The sequence below is a fragment of the Branchiostoma lanceolatum genome, chromosome 1 (genome assembly GCF_035083965.1).
Source record: "Branchiostoma lanceolatum isolate klBraLanc5 chromosome 1, klBraLanc5.hap2, whole genome shotgun sequence".
NCBI lineage: Eukaryota > Metazoa > Chordata > Leptocardii > Amphioxiformes > Branchiostomatidae > Branchiostoma > Branchiostoma lanceolatum.
This window is the reverse complement of record NC_089722.1, coordinates 20,167,810-20,191,017: the sequence shown is the minus strand read 5'-3', so window position 1 is coordinate 20,191,017 and position 23,208 is coordinate 20,167,810. Positions and strand designations below refer to the sequence as shown.

At 40.3% G+C, this 23,208-nt stretch overlaps 2 protein-coding genes across 2 annotated transcripts; one reads left to right on the top strand and one right to left on the bottom strand.

Moving 5' to 3' along the window:
- Positions 1–11: 11 nt before the first annotated feature.
- Positions 12–12,463, bottom strand: LOC136440249 (protein MTO1 homolog, mitochondrial-like). The gene is made up of 17 exons (XM_066436165.1): positions 12,345–12,463; positions 11,557–11,812; positions 11,253–11,348; positions 10,992–11,047; positions 10,161–10,335; positions 8,935–9,111; positions 8,346–8,458; positions 7,233–7,345; positions 5,650–5,723; positions 5,087–5,203; positions 4,364–4,494; positions 3,641–3,751; positions 3,231–3,412; positions 2,474–2,554; positions 1,773–1,888; positions 1,056–1,207; positions 12–428 (listed from the first exon to the last, which is right to left on the bottom strand). Exons 2-17 carry the CDS (start codon positions 11,780–11,782, stop codon positions 306–308), a joined length of 2,043 nt encoding a protein of 680 aa, XP_066292262.1. The 5' UTR covers positions 11,783–11,812; positions 12,345–12,463; the 3' UTR covers positions 12–305.
- Positions 12,464–12,613: 150 nt separating this feature from the next.
- Positions 12,614–21,405, top strand: LOC136440296 (SEC14-like protein 2). The gene is made up of 13 exons (XM_066436247.1): positions 12,614–12,928; positions 13,443–13,512; positions 13,690–13,733; positions 14,064–14,126; positions 14,814–15,002; positions 15,445–15,520; positions 15,744–15,763; positions 16,187–16,247; positions 16,513–16,596; positions 17,116–17,222; positions 17,469–17,614; positions 18,131–18,303; positions 19,308–21,405. The coding sequence occupies exons 1-13, from the start codon at positions 12,875–12,877 to the stop codon at positions 19,454–19,456; spliced, it is 1,236 nt and encodes a 411-aa protein (XP_066292344.1). The 5' UTR covers positions 12,614–12,874; the 3' UTR covers positions 19,457–21,405.
- The last annotated feature ends 1,803 nt before the right edge of the window (positions 21,406–23,208 follow it).

Here is a 23,208-nt window from a genome sequence, read left to right as displayed (position 1 = left end):
ACATGGAGAAGTAATGAACAGTAAACATTTTAATAAACACTTTGAAATCTGAAATATCTATTCAACAGAATATGACACTGTTCATGTGTATAAATTAAAAAAAAATCTACATATCTGGGAGAAGACAGCTTACTCAAGTTGAAAAATTAAAGAAGAGGCCGGCAGATAGCACTTCCCATATAAATCTAAAATAAGCATGTTACAGATTTCAAATTTCTTTAAAAGCCTATAACCATCATGTAATATCCAACTGTCCGCCACCATATCCACATATATTGCACAAGTCCTAATGTCATCGCTCCATGTCAAGCTGGACTGAGTTCTTGGGTCTCCGACCCATGTTTCTGTCTCTTGAAGTGCTTGACATATCTCAGAAGTTGAACCATGGCAGCTGGTGTGATACCAGGTATTCTGCTAGCAGCTCCAATCTGCAAAAGTGCACAGATAATAAAAATTAAAAGTTTTATTTATTCATTGTCCTTACATGACAGCTAAAATACAGTTCTAGATATGAGATAAGCAGATATAATTGCATTAATAATAAATCCTTAAAATCAAAAGGTTCTTGGTTTGAATCCCAAGCAGGCCCCAATATGTTGTACCCTTGGGAAAGGCACCTATTTCCTCATTTCAGTCAGGTGAAAATGAATACGTAGCTACAGTTAGAAACATGCTCTTGGATGGGATGTAAGCTCGAGGCCCAGTGTTTTAGGAGAGTCATACCACGAGCATGTTACATTAACTACACCATACTTATGGAAATGAGTAGGGGTCCATCCCGGTGTGACTGGATCAAACTTTACAGTCCAATTTTATACAGCTTGTTGTGTTACGTCTCTTGTGTTCCATCTAAAGGCAGGTTATGTGAAACAAACAATCTGAAGTACTTCTAGCTATTTGGGATGAGAAATTATAATCAAAGCAGATACCTACGGGAGCAGAATCACATCCAGCCGGATACAGTTTTGCCCCCTATGATACGATTTGCCCCCCCAGCCTGATACAATTTTGCCCCTGTACAGATCTGCTTCGAATATCAGAGAAATTATATGTACCGTCTGTGGCCTTGTCAGGGCCAGTTTCTCTATGACCTCCGTTGACACGTGTAACCGGGTGTAGTCCAGGTTGTCGGGCAGGGCCATGGCTTCGTCCCGCCTCACCTCCTGTATCTCCTGTTCCTGTTTCTTCATCATGCACGCGTACGTCGCTGAGTCAGGAACAAGCGCGGGAACATATGTGATGTTAGGCCATGGGTTATTTTGTATAAGTCTGTTCATGCTTCCAATTACGCATGGGCAGAGAGAAAAATTTTAGGTAATACATGTACAGTCAAACCTGGATTCAGCAACCAACCAGGGGATAAATGGTTGTTGAGGACAGTTGGTCGCTGAGGACAGGGTGGGGTTGACTATGTAAATATGGACGGTACTGTTTTAATATGGCTTGTGACTGGAGGTGGTTGCCTGTGCCAGGTGGTTGCCGACCAGGCTTGACTGTATATCAAAGTTGAAGGTCCCTGAGACATAAACAAACACATCTGGACATATGTATTAAGCATGGTCCAGACAAGAACTGTTTGCAAGATAGGCACCTTCACCTTGGACCTCGTACATACGTAGTTCAAACCATCAACCAGCACATAACGATTTCCCAAACAGATTTTTCATGCATTTCTTCGATGGAGTATATTTGTATTAGGTAGTATATAATGGGATGATAAGACAGTAGCGTTGGCATTTGATGCCTGTATCCATTTGGAACTTGTGACATACCTTCTATCTTGAGTCTGTTGCATAGTTGTCTGTTTGGTACCAGGTGTCTCAACTCAGGAACAACATCTACTAATCTGGAGATCGTTATATCTGGATACTTCAGCAGGTCAAAGGCACTGGAACATCCAGAATGATGAAATATTAATTCTTTGCATAAAGATATTATTATGGACATTATCAGTTGTAGGGTGCTGCAGCGACAGGGTGCTACTGGTTGATCTCTTACATAAGTTGATATATTACATACTAGTACATTTTCTCTAGTAATATATAGATAATATATTATATGGTAAAAGAAAAGGAAAAGAAGAAAGGCATCAAATAAGCCTTCTAAAAGTACTTGGTTATTTCTGAAAGCATTTCAACCAGCAACTTGTTACATATAGCTTATCATTTTTCTTATAGATGACACAAAATTTGGCAAAAATGGCTGATTAAATGCTTCCAACAATACATTGACAATAAGCATTTACCCTGAGCACTCTGCAGCGAAATGTTATGGTTTGATGGTTTAGGTAGATACACAGTAGATACTTTCAATATGGAGAGTATTTTCGGTACATACATTGTTGAATTTCTATTTGGAGATTGTTTTGGTGCATACAATGTAGAGAAATTTTCTGTTACAGTATTATAACTTGTGAGCTGTGAAAAAAGAGGCATTAAAAAGGGGCTTAGCTATTCTGTTATGATTGGTTCACCTTTGAGTTCCTGACTTTGTGTCACTCAACAGGTCATACTTCAGCTGCCTCTTCCACTTGGCTGATGACTGACTGAAGGATCTGCAGAGATTTAAATGACATACGATCAGTAAAATGCACAATTGCATGTATTCAGCTTAAAATTCTTTTCCCGCTCCCAGTAACAATTTGAAAGTTAAAGACTAAAGGTGTCTATCACTATTCTCTGAAAGTATACATGTACATCTTAACCAGTTTTCAGCAAGTTGCCTTTAATGACTAGTTTGATTATATTTGGTATATCAAATATCAGCTGAACAGATGATAGAATGTCATTCAGCACCAAGGAGAGAGACTGGTGACAATAAAACCACATGTTCAGCACCAAGGACAGAGAAACTAAAGCGGCCTTATCAAGTACATGTATGAGGAATCTTCAGCAATTTTTGTTCCTTTGTTCAGACCCTTGCAGTGCTTAGTGGCACATAGGTCAGCAAGTTTCCTTGCTGTTTCAGTAGCATGGTATATCTTTACAAGGAGGGGTTGCTAGCCCTTCCAGGAGGGGTTGCTAGCCCTTCCCCTTTAACGTGCTTGAAGCACCCCCTCGAACACGAAATCCCCATTATACATCCCTTAATTCCCAAAAGACAGTTACAAACTAATTGGATCCAGGGGCTCAACAATGAGGCTGCTACCAATTGAGCCAAAGGTAGAGACATCCCTAACATACTGTATGATGTATCAAACAGATATTCACTGGTGAAGTCAGAAGACTTACTTTAAGAGCTGTAAACTCCTGTCCAGTGAGTGTTTGATGTCCATGAACGTGTGATATCTGTAGTGACTGACACATCCTGCTTGGTGTCCCTTCTCGGTCAGCCTCTCGTCAGCGTTGTCTGGTCTCAGGGACAGTCGGAACTCTGCTCTACTGGTGAACATTCGGTACGGCTCGTTGGTTCCCTGTATACAAATTAGTTATACAAATAAGTTACTTCAGGCCATGTTGATTTGATTATATGGATCACATCCTCTGGGAATCCCAGAACTAATGCGAGTGTGCGAATAAAAAAAAAAATTGGGAAAAAAAGTTGCCATCATCAGGAAATCTAAGTGGTCAGGAAGGATGAATTAAGAGAAGACAGACTGAATCGGCAAGAAATTCACAATAATGAGTAAAACAAGAAATACCTGTGTGGTGAGGTCGTCTATGAGGACTCCAATGTACCCTTCTGTCCTGCTGACAGTGAAGGCTGGTCTGTTCTGTGCCTTCAACACTGCGTTGATTCCTGCTATGAGACCCTACAGAACATAGACAAAACAATGTTTCATGAGTAAATCACACTGGGAAGTGGCAGTTGAGTTTCAAGTTACATGTACACATACATTCATAGCTGACTTTTCTTCAACAGAGATGTATGAACTGTACATGTATTCAGATGATACTCATCTAGTGACCTATCTAGACAATTCTACTTTGCCCTCCTTTAGTCCATGTTGATTTGATTATATGGACGACATCCTGTGGGAACCCCAAAACTGATGCGAGTTTTTGAATAAAAAAAAATTCCTCCCCCCCCCAAAAAAAGTTGCCTTCATTATGAAGTCCACATGGTCAGGAAGGTTGAAGAAATGACTAAACAGACAGAAAATCGTATACCAAAGAATGGATTCTTCATTTTTGGTCTTCGAGTTTGGCATCCTAGTCATTAGTATCTGTTTTCCGAAATATCTGTGTGCAATTTACGGCATACATTTGCTCATTCCATAGCTGCTTTCCACGATTACAGTATGGTAGAAAACTTTTTTGTGTGGAAATGGACGAAAATTGATGCGCGCGGATGTCATCCATATAATCAAATCAAGATGGCCTCATCATATTTTCAGGAAATTCAAACTCAAAAGGTACCATACCTGTGCTGCTGCCTCTTCATACCCTGTGGTGCCGTTTATCTGCCCAGCAAAGAATAGGTTCTTAATCCTGTGGGTCTCTAAGGATGCCTTCAGCTGCCGAGGGTCCATGTAGTCATACTCTACTCCGTAACCTAGAAATGGGGTTTAACAAAGTACTGTAAATTCATTTAGGTTTACGGGGAGTTGATTTCACGGTAGAAGGGGAAAGGAGGATCTTGCTGTGTTTTATGCTCAAAGTTGAAACGATTGACAGTAATACTACATTATCTTTATCTTTATTAAAAATTGCAACAATAATAATAATGGAGTAATACATTGGAAACAAAAATTCGTGGTGTCCTGAATTCATGGCGGAGAGGTAACTGCAAAAATTGAACCACTGCAAGCATTTCAAGATTTACAATAATGAAAAACCCTGCCAAGAAAGTTGTGCTTTTTTTAGCATTCGTTACCCAATTTGTTGGTTTAAAGGGAACTAAAAGGTACCATTGGAAAACCAACTATACTATGCTAAATATACCCCAAAGTCAAGTTCTCATCCGTATTACACCAATTGGCTTTGGGTTATGTTTAGCTTAGTATAGTAGATTTTCCAACCAAACCCTTTTGTTTCCTGTAACAGCATATAGTAGACTTGTTTTTGGTGGATAGGCATTGGTGTTGTTATAAACAGTTATCAAATGATTTTTCAGCATTGAGAATCAGAAAGAACGCTGGCCCTACCTGGCTGCATGACCTCTGCCCTCTCCAGCCCCCTGATCTGTCGGACCATGTCCACCTGAACCTCTGCTGGCAGGGTGCAGGAGATACCATTGGGATACACCACGGGGGTGTCCAGGCCTGTAGAGGGGGAGGAGATTATAGCAAAGCCGCAACGCACTACTAGCTAATGTTTGATAGCTAATGGAGTGAATAAAGTATCCAAGTATCCAAGCTAACAAAAAAGTGTCATGCTTCACCCTCAGTCTGAGGTTCAACCTCTTTACCTTTTTATTTTCACCCAGAGAAAATTTGTTTCCATTTTTCATAAACTCATCTTAAGCAATGTGATATTGACCATACAAATATGAATTAAATTGTACACAAACACTGAAGACAAATGCAGATCTTTTAACAGTACAGGTGTGCTAGAGTACAACAGTTTGTGATACATGTATGTGATCTCTCTTCATGCTCTGGTAGCACCACCTAGCAATTCACGGAAGAACTGCAATTGGTAAACCTGATGTTGACATCAAAACTTTCTCAATGTTTACTTGTAACTATGTGCATACTATGTATCATACCTTCAGGTTCCAGCCATATTTGGTGGGGCCTCTTGGGAAATCTCAAGACCTTGGATTCAATGGAGGGACAATATCTGCCATTGGAACAGAAAAAAACTCCTCAGTAATCTTAAGTACAAAAAAAAAATCAACCAGTCGCATATACTAATTAGGCCATGCAGCGTTCGAAATACCCGTCTGCAATCTGCAAAATGCATAAAGATTTTCAAGATTGCAGAAGAAAAATTAAACAATCTGCAATTTTGCAGAAGAAAAAAAACAGACTCGGGATTAAATGGCTCTCAATTCAGGAGATTATAATTCATATAGACTTGCTAGTAAGCAAACTAGCGGCGCTGTAGATATAAACTGAAACCCACACCGCCGCGCAAGATGGCGGCGTTTCGGTGCGTTCCGACTGCCTGGTTAGCACCAGTTTTTTCGGCCCTTTCCGTGATAACTTCGGAGACGAATCATGTGAGAAAATGTCAAATTCGTGCATTTCCGTCAACCCTCGCTAATCTCCGCGGTCACGATCTCGAGGTCGGCAAAAGTCGGGAAAACAATTCCCGGATGTTTCTAGTATGTCGCAAGCATGCGATTTCTTCGGGGCCTGAACTCGGGACATGGGCGCGATGACAGAAGGAACGAAACGGTGGCTGCTACATTAGTCCATGGTCCTTCAAGCCCAGATGGCAGCGATGAAGTTGAGAACTACTCAGATAGATCTAGAGCACCGCCTTGCGTGGAGAAGGCGGGACATTTCCTCCTGTGCCGAGACAGTGGGGAGGGGGGCGCCCACGTGAAAAACAATAACATCCCCGGGCCGTCTTGAGGGCCGATTTTTCGAACTCGGAGTCCGATGTTTAAAACCGATAGCAATTTTTCAAATTTATAAAAAATAGAATTACGCAGAGGGCAAGGTTTGCGTGAAGTTTCTTTATTTTGAATTTTTCATTATTTTAATATTGAATAGATACGCTTTTGCTGTTGCAATTTTCGCTATTCATTTGAATATTTTTCACGCACATGTATGTTATTCCTGTTTCAAATTTTGCTAGTAAAAATTAAAGATAGAGTGAGAATAAAGAATAACAGCAATGTTGCAAAGCTAGATATGATGTAAATATAAGTATATATAGGCATTATCAAGTTGAGAAGGTGTCTTGTGTATTTGCAGAAAATATTTTCAAGTTGCAGAAAAATTTTTTGACATTCTGCAATATTGCAGAACACTGAAAAAAAGTATTTCTACCACTGCCATGCATAAGTTATAAGATGTACATGTAGGGGCATCCTCACTAGATAGCTTTAAACAGTGCTTGCAGCTTGAAGAACAAAGGTTAGGTGTGACAGGTCGTTCAGTGTAATAAAACAAGCTTCACAGTGCCACGTGCCTCTCAAGCTGGTGGGTTACACTGAAAGGCGGATGGATATACATGTACTGGCAATACAGATGCAGAAGCTGGTGTGTTATGCCAAAAGGCAATTACAGTACAGTATACCGACTATACATTTGTACTAGTACAGATACAGAAGCTGGTGTGTTATGCCAAAAGGCAGTTATACAGGCTATAAAGATATAGATCCCCAATGACACACACCTTGGCCCAGTGGTCTCCTCCTGCACATGTCTGTCCAGATGAAGATTATCCAGGATTATCTTGTCCACAGTAGAGTTGGTGTGTGTCAGGTGGCACATCACCTGGTCTTCTGGCTGAAAAGTTCATTTACCGAATTACTGAATCATCCATATGGTAAACATTGCAACTTTTGTGGAACTTACACTTTCAAAATGATATTTTACAGGGCACGAAATTCATTTTTGGAAATAGGTGCACTGATGCACCCAACCAAAAGATTAGAAAGAATTTGGGGTGCACCACATAAAATAAAGTTGAATGTCAGCAAAACATGATTACAAAGTTTAATGCTACTGCCTCTCTTAAGAACTTCAATCTGTAATTGTATGGTTAACTTCAAAATTTCAAAGAAGTAATGCATCAAATAAAGCAGGACAAAAGGTTATTATTAATATTGCTTTTTCTGATACTTACATTTCAAGAATATTCTGTATACTAGTGTACAATAGTACCTTTACCCTATAGCGTACAAAAACACAGTCAAAAATAAGGTGCACAGTTCCAATTTTTGGTGCACAATCATGAACCCACTATTTCAAGCCCTGTTCTACATTGTCCAGTAGACAGTACATTCTTGTAAATTCTTTTTGATAATGAACTCAAGGGACCACATCTGTTAGCAGTGACACCTAGCTGCATTTCGAAGTAGAACCAGTCAGTATTGCCTTGAGGAAGATCACAGATGGTCAGCAAAACATCGACATGAATAAAACACTTGGGTGTGTACAAAGAACTTTACTATCCAGTGACTTACGAACCTGGCCTGTAGTGATGTAAAGAAATGTAACAAAGTCACAAAGCTCATTTAAGATACGATTTCCTTAACAAAGATTTAAGTTAAATGTGTATTCAACAATGTAGTTGAGCTACAATAACAATATAGTTGAACTTGACCTACAATAGAAAAGACATAGTTTTTTTGTGATAAAAAATTTCTTCTATGGACTGCTAGCACCCCCTAGCAGTTCATGGAAGAACTGCAACTGGTAAACTCTTGAAACTGTTCACAAATGAAAACATGAGGTTTACTACAGCTAGAATAGACATACACTAGGTACAACATCTAGCCTGTACCTTAATCCACACGGCATCGTTCAGGAATGAGAATGGCTGTGGGGGGTCATCCCCAGGCTGAGGGGACAGGCCCGTGTAGTCTATGGTGCGTCCATCTACCCTGGGGGGTGTACCTGTGAAGTAAGGATAAGGATAAACCCACCATGTCAGAAATCACAAAGAAACCCTGACAAGAGGGGGGAAAGAAAGGTACTGTAAAATGCAAGTTTGTGGTAATTCAGTTTTGCGCTAGGTAGTACATGTGGTTTTTAATTCGCAGTTGAAACAAGGGGTAGGGGGGAACAAGACAGAACGAGCATTTTCACTGTGGTTTTAAGTTTGCAGTGAAGAGGTTGCTGCAAGAAAGCTTAACTGCCGCAAACTTAAATGCATTTACAGCATTTGAATTTGATTTTGAAAGGAATCTGGAACAAACTGTATGCCGTATGTCATTGTGTTTGACTACTTAGGATTTCATCATTTTCTGTACATTTGATTTATGGTCTATGTTCTCTGGGCCCCGTTGGAAAGGAAAGGGCTACCCAGATGAAATAAATCAAAATAAAACTAAGTACTACAAGAGTCTGAACGAATGAAGCCTGGCCCCCACCTGTCTTCAGCCTGCCCACAGTGAAGCCTGCGTCCTCCAGTGACTTGGCCAGCCCAATGGCCGGAGCATCCCCCACCCTCCCTGCTGGTCTGGTCTCCAGACCGATGTTGATCTGTCCCCTCAGGAAGGTGCCGGTTGTCAGGACAACGGTGTCGCCATGGATACACTGTCCATCATCTGTGGAGAACACATCCCAGAATGATTTGTCATGGTACACAAGTGATGTTGGAGGAATGAAAACATTTGGAGAAGATAGAGCTGCATCATCTATATACTAAATGGGTCCATAATAAGGTAAAGCAAAAGGTAAAGCAGTCATCCTCAATTGAGGTGAAGCATGATGCTTTTTCAAGTAGCTAGTGGTAGTGCAATGCAGATTCACCACGGCTCACATTTTTTTGCCAAGTACACCGGGTCACCCCTACTCTTCTCGATAAGTGTGCTGGGTTCTTTTACGTTCAGAGGTTTGACACTAGAGGCTTACACCTCAAGCTCCCTCATATATAGGGCTGAATTTGAAATGACAAATGCAATCCCATACAACATGTCTGAGCTGGGTCTGACCCTAGGATTGAACTTGGGCCCAAGGATCCATGGAATTTGATCGAGATGGCGAAGCAGTGGGGTAGCAATACCGCTTGCACCATTGGGACCTGTCTTTATCATTAGCTAAAATAGTGATACCTATGATTAAGAAAAGGCAACCCTTCATCCCAATACAATAGTACATCAAATATCAGCTGAATAGATAATGGAATGTCATTCAGCACCAAGGAGAGGGACTGGTGACAATAAAACCACATTTTCAGCACCAAGGACAGAGGAACTAACGAAGCGGGTAGGTGGGACACTCAAGAGGCTTAATCAAACAAGAGGAATCTTTAGGACCATCTTATCTCTAAAACAAATGTACAAATGTACAGTCGTAAAATATCAGCTGAATAAATCATTACAATAGAGAATGTCATTAAGCACTTAAGAGAGATACCAATGTCAATAAAACTACATTTTCAGTACCAAGGACAGAGAAACTACAGAAGCAGGAGTTATTACAAACATTAGGAATCTTTAGTACCAAGGCCAGGTAAAAGGAAGAAAGAGGGGAAGGCAATCAGAGAATAGACAGGCATGACACAGGTGGACTAATTGCCAGATCTTTTGTGGTGCCCCAATGGTCACACAGATAGACAAATTATAAGGGATAGATGATGAAATACAAGTCTTACCCAGCCTGACCCCCTGCACCAGTTGTTTACAGACATCAGAGTCTGGTTGACTGTTGGTTGTCAGGATCAGATCCTCCACAGGCCTGGCCAGGAAGGTGAGGTTAGGAGTGTTGTTGAACAGCTCCTCCTGTAGATGTTTCTTGTACAGAGATCGGTCTATCTGTGCTCTAGGGCCCTGCAGGGATATACGTGTACAAGATAGTGGTTAGGGAGTAGTATAGCGGGGAAGAAAAACATCAGGGTATTAGAAGGGGCAGGGGGGTGGGCTATTAGCTAGTAGGGCGTCAGGGCATCTTCTGGATGCCCCACACTAAGAAAACAAGGAATTAGACGCCCTCCTTTTGCAGAGAACACCAAGAGGACACCCTGTTTCCCTGTTAATTACATACACATGTAGATGTATTCCACACACACACACACACACACACACACTGCCAGTGTTGTTTTTTCCTCATACCAGATACTGGGACAGCATAAACATTGATTGGGAGGGTGGTGTCAGAATTACTTTGTGGAGCGTCCTTTGTGGAGTTTCCTTTGATTAGGCCAAAGGAAAAGCCTTAAAAGCAAGGCCAAATGCTGTGGTTATAAGGACACAGCCCAGTCTACCGGTATTCCCAACAATATCCCTAAATGCAATTTACATCATATCAATATCTATTCAATATCTTTGAGAACTATAGTAAAGATACTTTATCACCTTATTACCTTCTAAACGTAATACTAAAAGCTCCATAGCTTGTGCAAAAAAATGTGATGATATACACACACACATTGCACAACTTCAAAGATTACAGTTAAGTTTACATACATAACTTTGATATAACTCACCCATACTGCAGGGCCTTTTCTTGTGTTTAGAACTTTGTACTGAATCCCTGATTTGTCTGTCAAAAAAAAGTAGTATCAGAGATATTAATCACTTTGGTTCAAGCACAGACGGGTAACAAAATATTGCATTAAGACAAATTCTCAGATGATACATGATGCTATTTCAGTCTGATATATAAGGCTGCCGTACTATTACATGAATACCACTGAGATTATACTTTAGGTTCCTATATAGGAATATGTTTTTTTTTCAATTCTCACCACAGATCCTAGCACAGACTCCATCTAGTGCATCAATCTCTTTCATCAGGTGACCCTTCCCAACACCTCCAAAGGATGGGTTACACGACATCTCACCTGAGGTAAAGGGAATACATAGGTTTAATGTAAGATGGTTTCCTTGCTGTTTCAGTAGCAGGGTATATTTTTACAGGGAGGGGTTGCTAGCCCTTCCCCTTTAATATGCTTGAGGTACCTCCTTGAACACGGGACCCCCATCTTAAGACCCGTCGAAAAGACAGTGCAGCCCCAACAGAGCTTCATAACGCTCCTTCATAATACTCACCAATAGTGTCCAGTTTGTGAGTGACCTTGAGTGTGTTGGCCCCCATCCTAGCAGCCGCTGCCGCCGCTTCTGTCCCAGCATGCCCTCCTCCAACAACGATGACATCATACCTGCCAGTGTGACAGTTTCTCCTGCTGTGTCCAGTGTGGTGATTGGTCGGTACTACGGTGGATGGTGGATGCCTCGACACTGCACTCACAAACCTCACACATCTTGTTTGTAACATGGTTTGGAGTTATGTGTTTGTGTTTCTGACCTGAAAGAAAGTCATCATAATAAACACAGCCTGATAAACATGTTGATGTTTAATGTTAAACTTCGAACCAAATTGTCAACCATCTTTGTTTGTCTTCAGTTTGCCTGCAAACGAAGGGTATCATAATCATCAAGAAGTTGTTTGCCATGCCATGAGTTTGATGAAAAACCGTTGCTACTCCATACGTGAAGACTGTATTTTGTTTACGTAAGAGGCTATTGATCATGACAGGACGATCCCGTCAGTACGTAGTATGAAGAATGGCATTGTGGGCAGGATCATCCTGTCAACATTTGAAAAATTCGCACTTAACATTCGACGGGGTGATCATGTCACCAGTGGAATTTTTTTCCTGTCAACAGTGCGAATTTTTCCACGGACAGGATCGAGTAGACTCGAGTTGAGTCAAAATAGCCGCAGGCTTTGTCTACTGAACGTTAACTCAGGTGTATTTACTCCTCGTGTGAAACAAGACTGTGTGCATATCATACCAACATTTCAGACAATTATCGCAGAGGAAAACTCAACAAACCCCGAAATATCTGCACCGGGCGGGATATTTCACATGGGCGCCGCCATTGTTGTGTCGCAAAGAATAAAGGGAAATTTGACGTTGTGCGGTAGATGTCGTAATACTATAATTTCCGGTTTTCGCATTAGAAATTCCGTCAATTCTAACATATCAGATTAAAAAAGGCTTTCATATCTATAAAAACAACAATGACTAGGTTGTGAAACTGGATAGATAAAGGCACTCCCAAGGTAAATAACTGGACTTCCCGCTAATGTATTTCACGACATATTATTGCCGCAAATCGTGCCACACTGGTTATGAAACACGGAAGTAGGCGTGTCACCATGGAGATATCTATTTCTATCTCTCTAGATGCCGTAATAACGCCAATTGAATGAGGTAAAAAATGGATAATACGGATGCAATTCAAACATGATGTCACGGAACTCCCACGGCTTGTTGAGCTATAAAAGAAGTGGACTGTTTTAGACCACAGTCGTCCTTGAGCTGAGTTGCAGAACTAGAAGACGAAGGAAGAAGATTTCAAGATGAGCGGCCGTGTTGGCGATCTCAGTACTCAACAACAGGAGGCCTTGGAGAAGGTGAGATAGACCGCGATGTCGTAACTCCCTTTAGATCATGGACTAGAAGCGTGAATCATGGGTTTGTCTAAAAAAAGAGTAGAAGAGACATAGGGGTCTTGGATGACCTATTTGCAGATATTTGAGTCAAAACATTAGCTACAGCTCTTGAGCTAGTCCAACCTGTATACATGTGACCATCTCTATATAAGGACCACCTTGCCATTGATCTACAGTCAAACCTGTACAAGTGACCACCTATACATAAGGACCACCTGTCCATTGATATACAGTCAATCCTGAAGAATCCTGTCTATAGACTATAGTAACCACCTGTCCACATAGATCAGTTTTTATTGGTCCCCTGAGTGGTCTTCTTGAGTTTTGACTACTATTAGCCATGAGTATCATAATTTGTATTGGTTTGAGATTTCAACATCACAATTTGATCATGTGATTTTTTCTGCTGTTAATATTTTTCTGCTTTCTAAAACCTGTGGATTGGATAAAATCAACTTGTTTCTTTTCCTTCCAGTTCAAGAACAAAATCAAGGATGTTTTACAGCCACATATGGACGATGTCTTCCTCCTAAAATGGCTCCGAGGTAGTTATCAAATCTTTATGTTTTGTTTTGTTTATCATTCACAAAGACGTCATAGGAATGATTCCCATAGATGTTTTGTTGTTTCCTATTTTTAAGAACTTGTAATGTTTTCACTTACTTGCATTTTGTTATTCTGGTACATAACATTGTTATACATGTATATCATTTATTTTTCAGCCAGAAGTTTCAACCTTGCAAAGGCAGAAGAAATGCTGCGATTAGTAAGTTCTTATTTTTGTTAGCTTGTTGTTCTGATGGATGTTATCTAAGTATGCTACATTCAGGTATATTTTTGTTGGGAACATAAGGTGTCAAGTGTCTTTTCTCTGTATACATTGTATTCAATGTTTAATCTATCTGGGATTACATCAAATAGATTATATCGTGGGATTATCCAAGACAGGATTTTTGTGTGTCTCTCATTCAACTGTAATCTTTAGAAAAATCGTATTGAAGTATTGCAATTCCTAAATTCACTGCTTAAAGAACAAGACTTTTCATTTGTTATGAATATTTGGAGATTGTTATTATTCTTTACATTTTGTTTTTAGAATCTGGAGTTCAGAAAAAGACTGAATGTTGACAACTTGAAGAAGGAGTACAAAGTGCCAGAGGTATGACCATTCTTTTCATAGTAGGACAATATGCTTGCAAATAACTTCCTAAGTGATTGAAGGGCTATATCATCAGACACAAGTTCTTAAAGCTTCGTTTGTGCTTTCCTCCCGGTCCCTTGAAGGTTCGAATTCTACAAGTTGGGCTTCTTTTTGGGCTTGTAATATAATTAGCTTTATCTCTGATGGCATATTGATTTGGTACTCTGCTTCCTGTGGGCCACATGCTCTCAGCACAGCCATAAAAAGCCTGACTCGTCGAGCCTGTTACGGAGGCCATGTTTGTACTTGTTTATTTGAGCCTTTCTCACGCAACAATATGATAAGGCCATACCAGTTGGTTCTTGGCTTCTTTTCAGAAAAAAAATGGAGCAATAGGGCCGGAAAAAAATAATAATAAAAAATTTGCAATAAGTCTAGGGGGAGAATATAGGGGCTGAAGATGACCTGTTGATTGAAAATTATCAAAACTTTTAAAGTACTGTTTTTTTTAAAACTTTGCCATTCATGAAAAAGCATGAATGTTGAACATATAAACAGTGGCAGATAAAAGATGAATAAAGGCATTTAGGCCATTTTGCTATACATGTTCTGGGAATTTGTTGAATGGCTTCATAGTAATGAAGTGAGTAAAAAGGTAAAATTGCTGTGGCCTAAGAAGATAGATATGCCAAACTCTGTTGCCAGGTGCTGACTAAGTACTTTACCGGGGGACTGTTCTGCTGGGACAAGGATGGCTGTCCTGTGTTCTACGACCCCTTCGGCCTGTTGGATGTCAAGGGCATGCTCCAGTCTGTGCAGTGCTCTGACATCGTCAAGTTCAAACTTCTGATTTTGGAGGAGATCTGGGAAGAGTTCAGGACTCAATCCAAGAAGGTCAGTAGATAAGAAATTCTACATTTATTGTTATCAACTGTTATCAATTGTCAATGTTTCTAATGCACAATGAAGAAGAAATCAAAGATCTACTTTGTTTTTTTCATTATGGTGATTTTTTTGCTGAATCTAATTTTGTCTGATGCATCTTTCCCACTGGGTCTCATAAGGCAATAGACCTGCCAGGAAATTGAAGACAGGAAATGTGATGGAACCTCTAGTGGGACCTTTGACCTAACTTCCTGTCAGTGACCCCAACATGCATGTGGAAACCAGCCACTCTACTGTATTAAAAAAAAACTACGTACACACAGGCAACCAACAGACAGTGGTGATTAAAAGAGAAAAGGCGCTCTTACTCCATTTTAGCTCTACACTAGTACTGTTTCCAAAAATGAAAACCACAACACTGACAACCTTCGTGTCTGTATGATCTTTGCAGCTGGGTCGCCCTATGGAAGGTCTCACACTGGTGATTGACTTGGACCAGTTTGGTATGAGACACATGTCCAAACAAGGTAATCTCTAGTAGTATCTTCACTGCCTGGTGACTCGGAGATTTAGAAACAGTAGAAGATTCAGGAACAGTAGGAACTGTCACATTGTGTTCATTTTTCTGAATGCACAGTAAAATCTATCTTTATTTCAGACACATATCAGCCCACTTTGAATTTGGTTTACTTGTATGGTTCTGTCTACTTTTAGTACTTCATATTGTTTTTGTTTCTTGTTCTTTTACAGCTATTGATGTTGACATTCAGGTAGGCATTAATATATTAATCATACATTCATTTTGCCATTGGATTCATTTAAATGCAACATTTTTGTTATTACCTTGTCAAAGGAAAACTGAAAAGATAGGATCATCCTAACAAGTCACTAGCCCACTGGACCGAGGTTATAGTTTTAGTACTGTTATACTCTTGACAGCTTGTCAAATATGGTCTATTTTGCACCATGAATGTGTATCTACTTTTTGCTTGTATTACCTATAAGTGTGCAATACACCTCAATATAGGTACAGTGGCTCCTTCATAGTTGTATACTACAAGATAGATATATATGATGATGATGATACTACAAGACAGGAAGATACCACATTAGTGTTCAATTTGCTTTCTATTGAATATAGTGTTGTTGAATTTTAACATTATCATTCATCTGTATTATGTTTACCTTGTTAGATATTGAAGATCTTTGAGGCAAATTATCCTGAAACTCTGAAGACTGCAATGATCATTCGAGGTGAGCACTACTACTTTTTTGGCGACGCCTCAGGCGCAAGCCTAATGGTATAGTATTGTTGACCTATCATGCAACATCTTTTAATAGCAGATATTCCTATCAGATTTAATATCACTATCAATGATATCAATGATATTGTATAACTGGTGCAACTCAGTGTGGTGTCGCTAGATGGTGCTGAGTTACAGCACGGTGACCCCATCGAGGGACAACCTATACATATAGTGTTCCTCCTTCACATGTCCATTACCGACCCATCTTTCAGCACCAAGGCTGTTTCCTGTCCTGTACTCCTTGGTGAGACCCTTCCTGAGTGAAGACACAAAGAGCAAGCTCTACATCTGTGGAAGTAAGTCTTATATTTTACTCTGAACACTAAGACGGAGTACTATGATGTCAGGTACATGTACTTGCTAAGATAAGAAAAACAATACGTTAAGTAATTGTCAAGAAATTGTAACAGTATTCATCCTAACTTGTCTTTGCACCAGACGCAGTTTCTTGTAAATGCACCAAATTTACAGTCTGGCCAGTCAAACTTAAAATTGCAGCATTCCTTTTTTTTAATTGTTGCTCAATGCAAAAATCAGCCTGGATTTATTTTATTACTGTAAATCTTGAAATGTTTGCGGTGCATGGTTTTATTTTCGCGGTGACCTCACTGTGAGTATGCATTTCCAATGTATTGCTACTGTACTACAGAATTGTTTCAATTGCAAACGGGAAACACGGCAAAAGCCTCCTTTTCCCTTGTACCCCAAAATTAAGTTTCTATGAAAATGAATGAATTTACAGTATGTATTTTTTCCCACACGCACAAACTTACTCAGTCAATCTCTTTGCCTCCTTGCCCCCCTCCCCCAACTAGGTGACTGGAAGGAGTTATTACTACAGAAGATCGACGCTCACTACCTGCCTACCTACTGGGGAGGGACAGCTACAGATCCTGATGGGGACCCCAAGTGTAGGTCAAAGGTCAGCACCTTACACTTACGCTCTCGGTTTGGAGTTTTTTTTAACGATTTGGGGCCAATCTGACTTAGTGAAATGGAAAAATGATATTTGCCAGAAAGGCAATGAAAAAGCAAATTTGCTAAAGGATGTTGGCAGGAAAAAAAGGAGAAGGAAAAAACAGAAAAAAATTCCACAAGCTGTTGTGCTAAAAAAAATCCCACTTATATAATGTGTACGCTCAGTGTGTAAGATATTCCTCAATTTCAGATATGCTTTGGAGGCTCCATCCCAAAGTCCTACTATTCTGGTTCTGATGAGACATCAGTGACTGGGAAGCTGACTACAGTAACAGTACAGAACGGCTCCTGTCTCACCTTAGAGTATGATGTCTTAGTGCCCAACTGTGTTATAAGGTATGTTGATAGCATTCCCCCCCAGCATTACAATTCACATATGCCAATTCATAGGATTACTGGAATAACCGCCCTTCATTGTAATACACCAGCTTTGCAGGCAATAGCTGGTTATATTATATGATACACTGAATGACCTGTCACACTGAAATTTTGCAATTCTAACTGCAAGTATTGTTTAAAGCCATCTAGGGAGGATGCCCCTACTTGCTGGCAAAGAGTTCCACTCTATTTCTTGGAAAAAAACAATTTTTTAAACATATCAATCCTAGGTTGATCACTTAGATACTTGAAGGCATGACTATTTCTTGTTCTGTTCTGAGCTGGTATTAGATACGTAGTAGTTGATACGTCCACCTGTTTATTAGTCATTTTGCACATCATGCATAGTCATTTTTAAGTGACTTCCACTGTAAATTTGTTTTCATGTTCATGCTAGGCCTATTGTCATCAGATTTGCCAACATACACGTAATACATGTACATAATGTATGTTTTTGTACACTATTCTATGCAGGTGGCAGTTCAAGTCAGACCAGCATGACATCAAGTTTGGTGTGTACATGAGGAAGAGGATCAAGAACTCTGGGCAGAAGGGGGAGGAGCTAAAGGAAGTGGTACCTTCTGAAAAACACAACAGTCAGAAGGTTTTGGCAGAAGGAGATGTGCTTTGTACAGAAGCAGGACTATGTGAGTACAATAAATTATACTGTTTCTTTGTGTTTTATTTCATGTACGAGGGGGGGGTGATCAATAAGTCCTCGGCCAGAAATAAGGTGCACAGGTCAAATTTTGGGGCAAAGGTATATAGTATGACATCTTTTAGCAATATCCACCAAATATCACATTATTGTGGTCATTACTTTCTAGTCGACGTCCATTTAAAAATCAGTAGGTAAGTGGCGGGAAATGCAAGGGTGAACTGTGATCAGATCTGTATGGGTGGAGTTTCTCATGCCATGAATCGGCATAAAATCGTCGAAGACATTTTTTTTTGGTCAAAATGTTTGATGAACATTCCCTTCTTGTTTCATCTAAAAAGAAGCGGGTATCTGACTTTCAGCGGAGCAAGTCGGCCCGCACACCTCAGGTCGCAGCTCAATTGTCCATGTCTTTATCCTTCTACCTCACTTAACGTTACTGGGTGTCACATGCAAATTGATGATCACAATGATTTTAATTTTGGTAGACATTCATAAAAGCCTTAAAAGTTTATTCTTAAAAATTATTCCCCGATATTTGAGTCGTGCACCTTATTTCTGGGTGAGGCCGAGGACTTCTTGATCACCCCTCGTACTCACCTCTTTGTATCTTTTGTCCTGGACATGATGTGGTGCTCATTTGTTGGTGGCAGATAGCTTTTGATGTCAAGAGAAAGTAGTGTAGGTTTAGGCCTCCTGGTAGCTTGTTCTGGAACTGCAGGGATAAGTATCTCATGCAGGTAACTCTATAGTTAATCTCTGAGGGTAGACATAAGTACATGTAGTTATATAAGTTACAATGTTGTACACTGTACCCTCTCTATCTACCTCCAATTCTGCTGTGCAGGTCTCAGATTATTATAAAGCAATCCCACAGATTTGATTTTCCGCAGTGCTAGTCCTTTTGTGTATTTATTTTTTGATTATGTACAATGTAAATGTATTACGTTCTTTTTGGGAGCATATATCTTTTTACGTATTTCCCAACTCCAGATGTGGTGAAGTTTGACAACTCCTACAGTTGGATGACCAGTAAGAAACTACACTACAACATCGAGCTCATCATTCCCAGCAAGGAGACATTCCAGGAGGTGAAAGGTGCTGCTGGGCAGTTCAACACAGAGCAATCACAGGACAAGTAAAGGTCATAGGTCAACTATAGAAGTAACATCTCATTTTAGTATAGAAACGGAGATGGTAGCATACAAAGGTAGTTGTATTCAGTGCCTCATTTTTTCTCGAGATTGGAGCTGAGAACATGTCCGTCATTCGAAAGGTTTTGAGATGCTGTAAAAATCCTTCCAATTGCTACCATGATATGCACAGATTGTAACCAACACTTGTTGTTAGAGTCGATTCCACATTACCAAGAGGGTGTTTGTTGCCTTTTGTTCTAACATTTGTAAAACCTTTGTAACAATCTAAGGGAGATAATTGACTGTTAAGAACAATTTCCAACATTCATGTGATGTTCTAAATAGTTTCTGCTGTGTTCCAACATGTTAGACAAATTTCTAACATTGCACATGTTATTTGTGTTATTTTCGAAACTGTTGGAAAATAGGTTGATCATTTGTTCCTACATGTTCCAACATTATAACAACATGGTATAACTGGGTCAGTGGGATGGGAACAGGGCAATTCACACATCCCTTCAAAGTATAGGGGATTAGGCCTAGGTGCCATGCATAGACATCTGAAGACAAAAGTCTAGACGTGAAATCTAAAAATATACAGAGGCAGACAATAGAGTGTGATTAGCACCTACTTTTATGGGGGCAATAACCCAAATCTACCATTTGAAAAATGATGCAAATTGTTCCAACATGTTCGAACAGTGAAAAATCACATAGATGTTTGAAAATTGTTCTAAATAAAGAGATATTTGTGCAATTACTTTCCAAATAGTTCCAACATATATAAATAAGTTCAAACATGTTCAAACTTTCATTCTTGATTGTTTGAACAATTTAAAACTATTTTGACTGGAATAGTCTTTTATCTAAAATTGTTTGAACTCACTAGCAATATTACCTGAAAACCCTCTCGGTGACATGGAATTGACTCTAGCTATTTAAAGACCTACATAAGCAACATTTGCTTAAAATGACAATGTTACCATTACTACAAAGACATTATTTTGTGTAATATTTTAACCATAATCATATAACTATAAAAAGTTTGTACAATGTGCTAAGGTGGTTATAATATGGGGTTTGTTGATAATTTTATGTATATTAGAATTAGAAAGAATAATCCCTGCAATTCTATGTTTTAAGATAAGAAATTGTTGTACAAAATCTTTGATCTATTCTCTTCATAATTGTATCAAAATGAAATCATTATCAAGGACAATGCAGTTTGGCTATTACACATATAATTGTTTATTCAAGAAATTATATCTCTGTGCCATGAAAACAACATTATTTGTAATATGACAACAATGAGACAGGATTTTATTATTATAATAATTATTATTCATGAAGATTCTGTCATCACCTCAGTGATATTTAATGAATGACGAATAATTTTTTTAATGTAGATTCTGAATAACTCAGGGCAAATTTGTTCCATGACTTGCCAGTTGTGTCAAATGTTTAGCTTAAAGAATAACTATTAGTAAGTATCAGCATTATACCAGGTTGATTCACTGTTACAGTGATTAGTCTGTTACACACAGAAAATAGCGACGTCACTAACAAGAAAATAGGGCTCAAGTATATTATAAAGTATTTAAAGTATTCTATTTATGCAAATTTAACACAGGATGTATCAAACCTTCGTCTAATATACTATAAATTTATCTACGTCTGCGGTGGTTTTCTTTTGTGGTAGGCGGGAAAAAGGAGGTTTTCACGTGTTTAAATTTACAGTTGAAACAATCTATAGTGCGGTAATACATCGGAAACCTATATTCGTCGAGGTCACTGCAACAACCACAAAGATAAAACCACTGCAAAAGTTTAAAGATTTACAGTAACTACCTCAGGATAGCATTCAAGGAGCTGTTTATATATACATTGTATATATATTTGGGAACTTTGAATGTTAAGTCTTAACATGCAGTAAATAAACAAGATTATGATATCAACTTTAAATTGTATAGTTTTCTTTGAGTGAACGTTATGAGAAAAATATTTCATCTGTGAGGTTAACGTTGGGTAACATAAATTCAGGATTTTTCCGATAATGGTTGACTGAAATCAATCTAGCAGAACAATAAACCATCCTTTTTTTCTATTATTCTGTCAGTATCATGTACTATCTTTGCACTAATCATATATATGGTAAATTTTGTCTCTAGTCGTGCTGACACCATAATGTTTCAACTTGAAACTACCGTCCGCCGCACGCACAATGACGGTGCTGTCGGACAGGTGTGAACATTAATTCGGGAGAGAAGATTCGTCTTGAATATCTTACCGCTAATTACATTTTATACAGCAGCTATTCGTTGCCCGCCTGCGCCATACCCATGGGAGAGTGTCTGTCATAGTAGCCTACGCTCCAACCAACATGGCGCCTGATGAGGAGAAGGACGAGTTTTACATCCAGATGTCTGCACTGATGGATGACATCTCCAGGCACGACATAATCTGGGTACTTGGAGACTTCAACGCCACAACTGGGCCTGACAGAGATGGCTTTGAGCGAGCCCTTGGCCCCCACGGAACCGGCTCTTGCAACAACAACGGCTCAAGACTGCTGGAGTTTTGCACCAACCACCACCTGAGAACTGAGCGCTCTTTCTTTCCACACAAGCGTATCCACAGCATGACCTGGATCAGCAACGACGGCTATACTAGGAAAGAACTGGACCACATTCTTACCAACAGACGTTGGCACACCACTACAGACTGCCGTGTCTACCGTAGCGCGGAGCTTGGAAATACCGATCACAGGCTGCTCGCCATGACAGTCTGTCTACGCCTCCAAAGGGACCCCACCTCCAAAGTACAGCGCAAGGTCGACATCTCCAGACTGAGGTCTCCCGAAGTCGCAGCTCATTTCCAGCTTGACCTCCACAACCGTTTTGCTGCCTTGTCTACAGACGAGGACAACTCTGAGGAGATATGGAGCGACTTCAAGAAAGGCATCACCACGGCTGCGACCAAAGTGCTCGGGCACAAGAGAAGGAAGAAGAAGAAAGACTTCCTGTCTGAAGAAACTCTGCATGTGGTGGAGGCAAGAAGAACAGCCAGACTGGAAGGCAACCACAGCGAGCATAGACGTCTCAACGCCCAGCGCAATAAACTACTGCGGAAGGATAAACAGACTTGGCTAGATGACCTGGCAGACGAAGCAGAGGCATCAGCTCGACGAGGGGACCAAGGCTCCCTCTACAGGACCCTAAAGACCCTCTCCGGGAAGTCAACCCCCCCTACGGCCCCTGTGAAAGCTCTGGATGGATCCATACCTGACACCCCTGAACAACAGGTAGCACGGTGGAGGGAACACTTCCAGAGTCTTCTGAATCGCCCTCCCCCCACCCCCTCTCCTCAGTTAGACGAACAGGCTGCCTCAGCCACCGAGGACGACTCTGTCCCCACTGGACCTCCCGCCCTCGATGAAGTGGCCAAGGCCATACAGAAGCTCAAAGCCGGGCGGGCTGCCGGAGCCGATGGCATCGCGCCAGAGTTGCTACTGCAGGGCGGACCTGCAGTAGCTCACCAGCTCCAACATCTGTTCACAGCCATCTGGAACAGCGAGGCCATCCCTGCGGACTGGCTGCTTGGTGTCATTCTCCCCTTCTGGAAGAAGGGGCCCAAGGACCTATGCAGCAACTACAGAGGGATTACCCTACTGAGTGTCCCGGGCAAGGTGTTCGCAAACGTCCTCCTAGCAAGGCTACGTCCACTCCTCCTCCGCAAGCAGAGAAGGGAGCAGAGTGGTT

What these genes read in the sequence shown, in the direction of transcription:
- LOC136440249 (XM_066436165.1), bottom strand. Translation starts at nt 11,782, where the DNA reads ATGTTACAAACAAGATGTGTGAGGTTTGTGAGTGCAGTGTCGAGGCAT. An exon ending in GGCAGAGGTCATGCAGCCAG is followed by an intron (nt 4,495 to 5,086) that starts GTAGGGCCAGCG and finishes CCCCATTTCTAG; the next exon opens with GTTACGGAGTAGAGTATGAC. An exon ending in AGGAGTTTACAGCTCTTAAA is followed by an intron (nt 2,555 to 3,230) that starts GTAAGTCTTCTG and finishes AAATCTCTGCAG; the next exon opens with ATCCTTCAGTCAGTCATCAG.
- LOC136440296 (XM_066436247.1), top strand. Translation starts at nt 12,875, where the DNA reads ATGAGCGGCCGTGTTGGCGATCTCAGTACTCAACAACAGGAGGCCTTG. An exon ending in CAGAAGAAATGCTGCGATTA is followed by an intron (nt 13,734 to 14,063) that starts GTAAGTTCTTAT and finishes TTTTGTTTTTAG; the next exon opens with AATCTGGAGTTCAGAAAAAG. An exon ending in AGGAGTACAAAGTGCCAGAG is followed by an intron (nt 14,127 to 14,813) that starts GTATGACCATTC and finishes CTCTGTTGCCAG; the next exon opens with GTGCTGACTAAGTACTTTAC.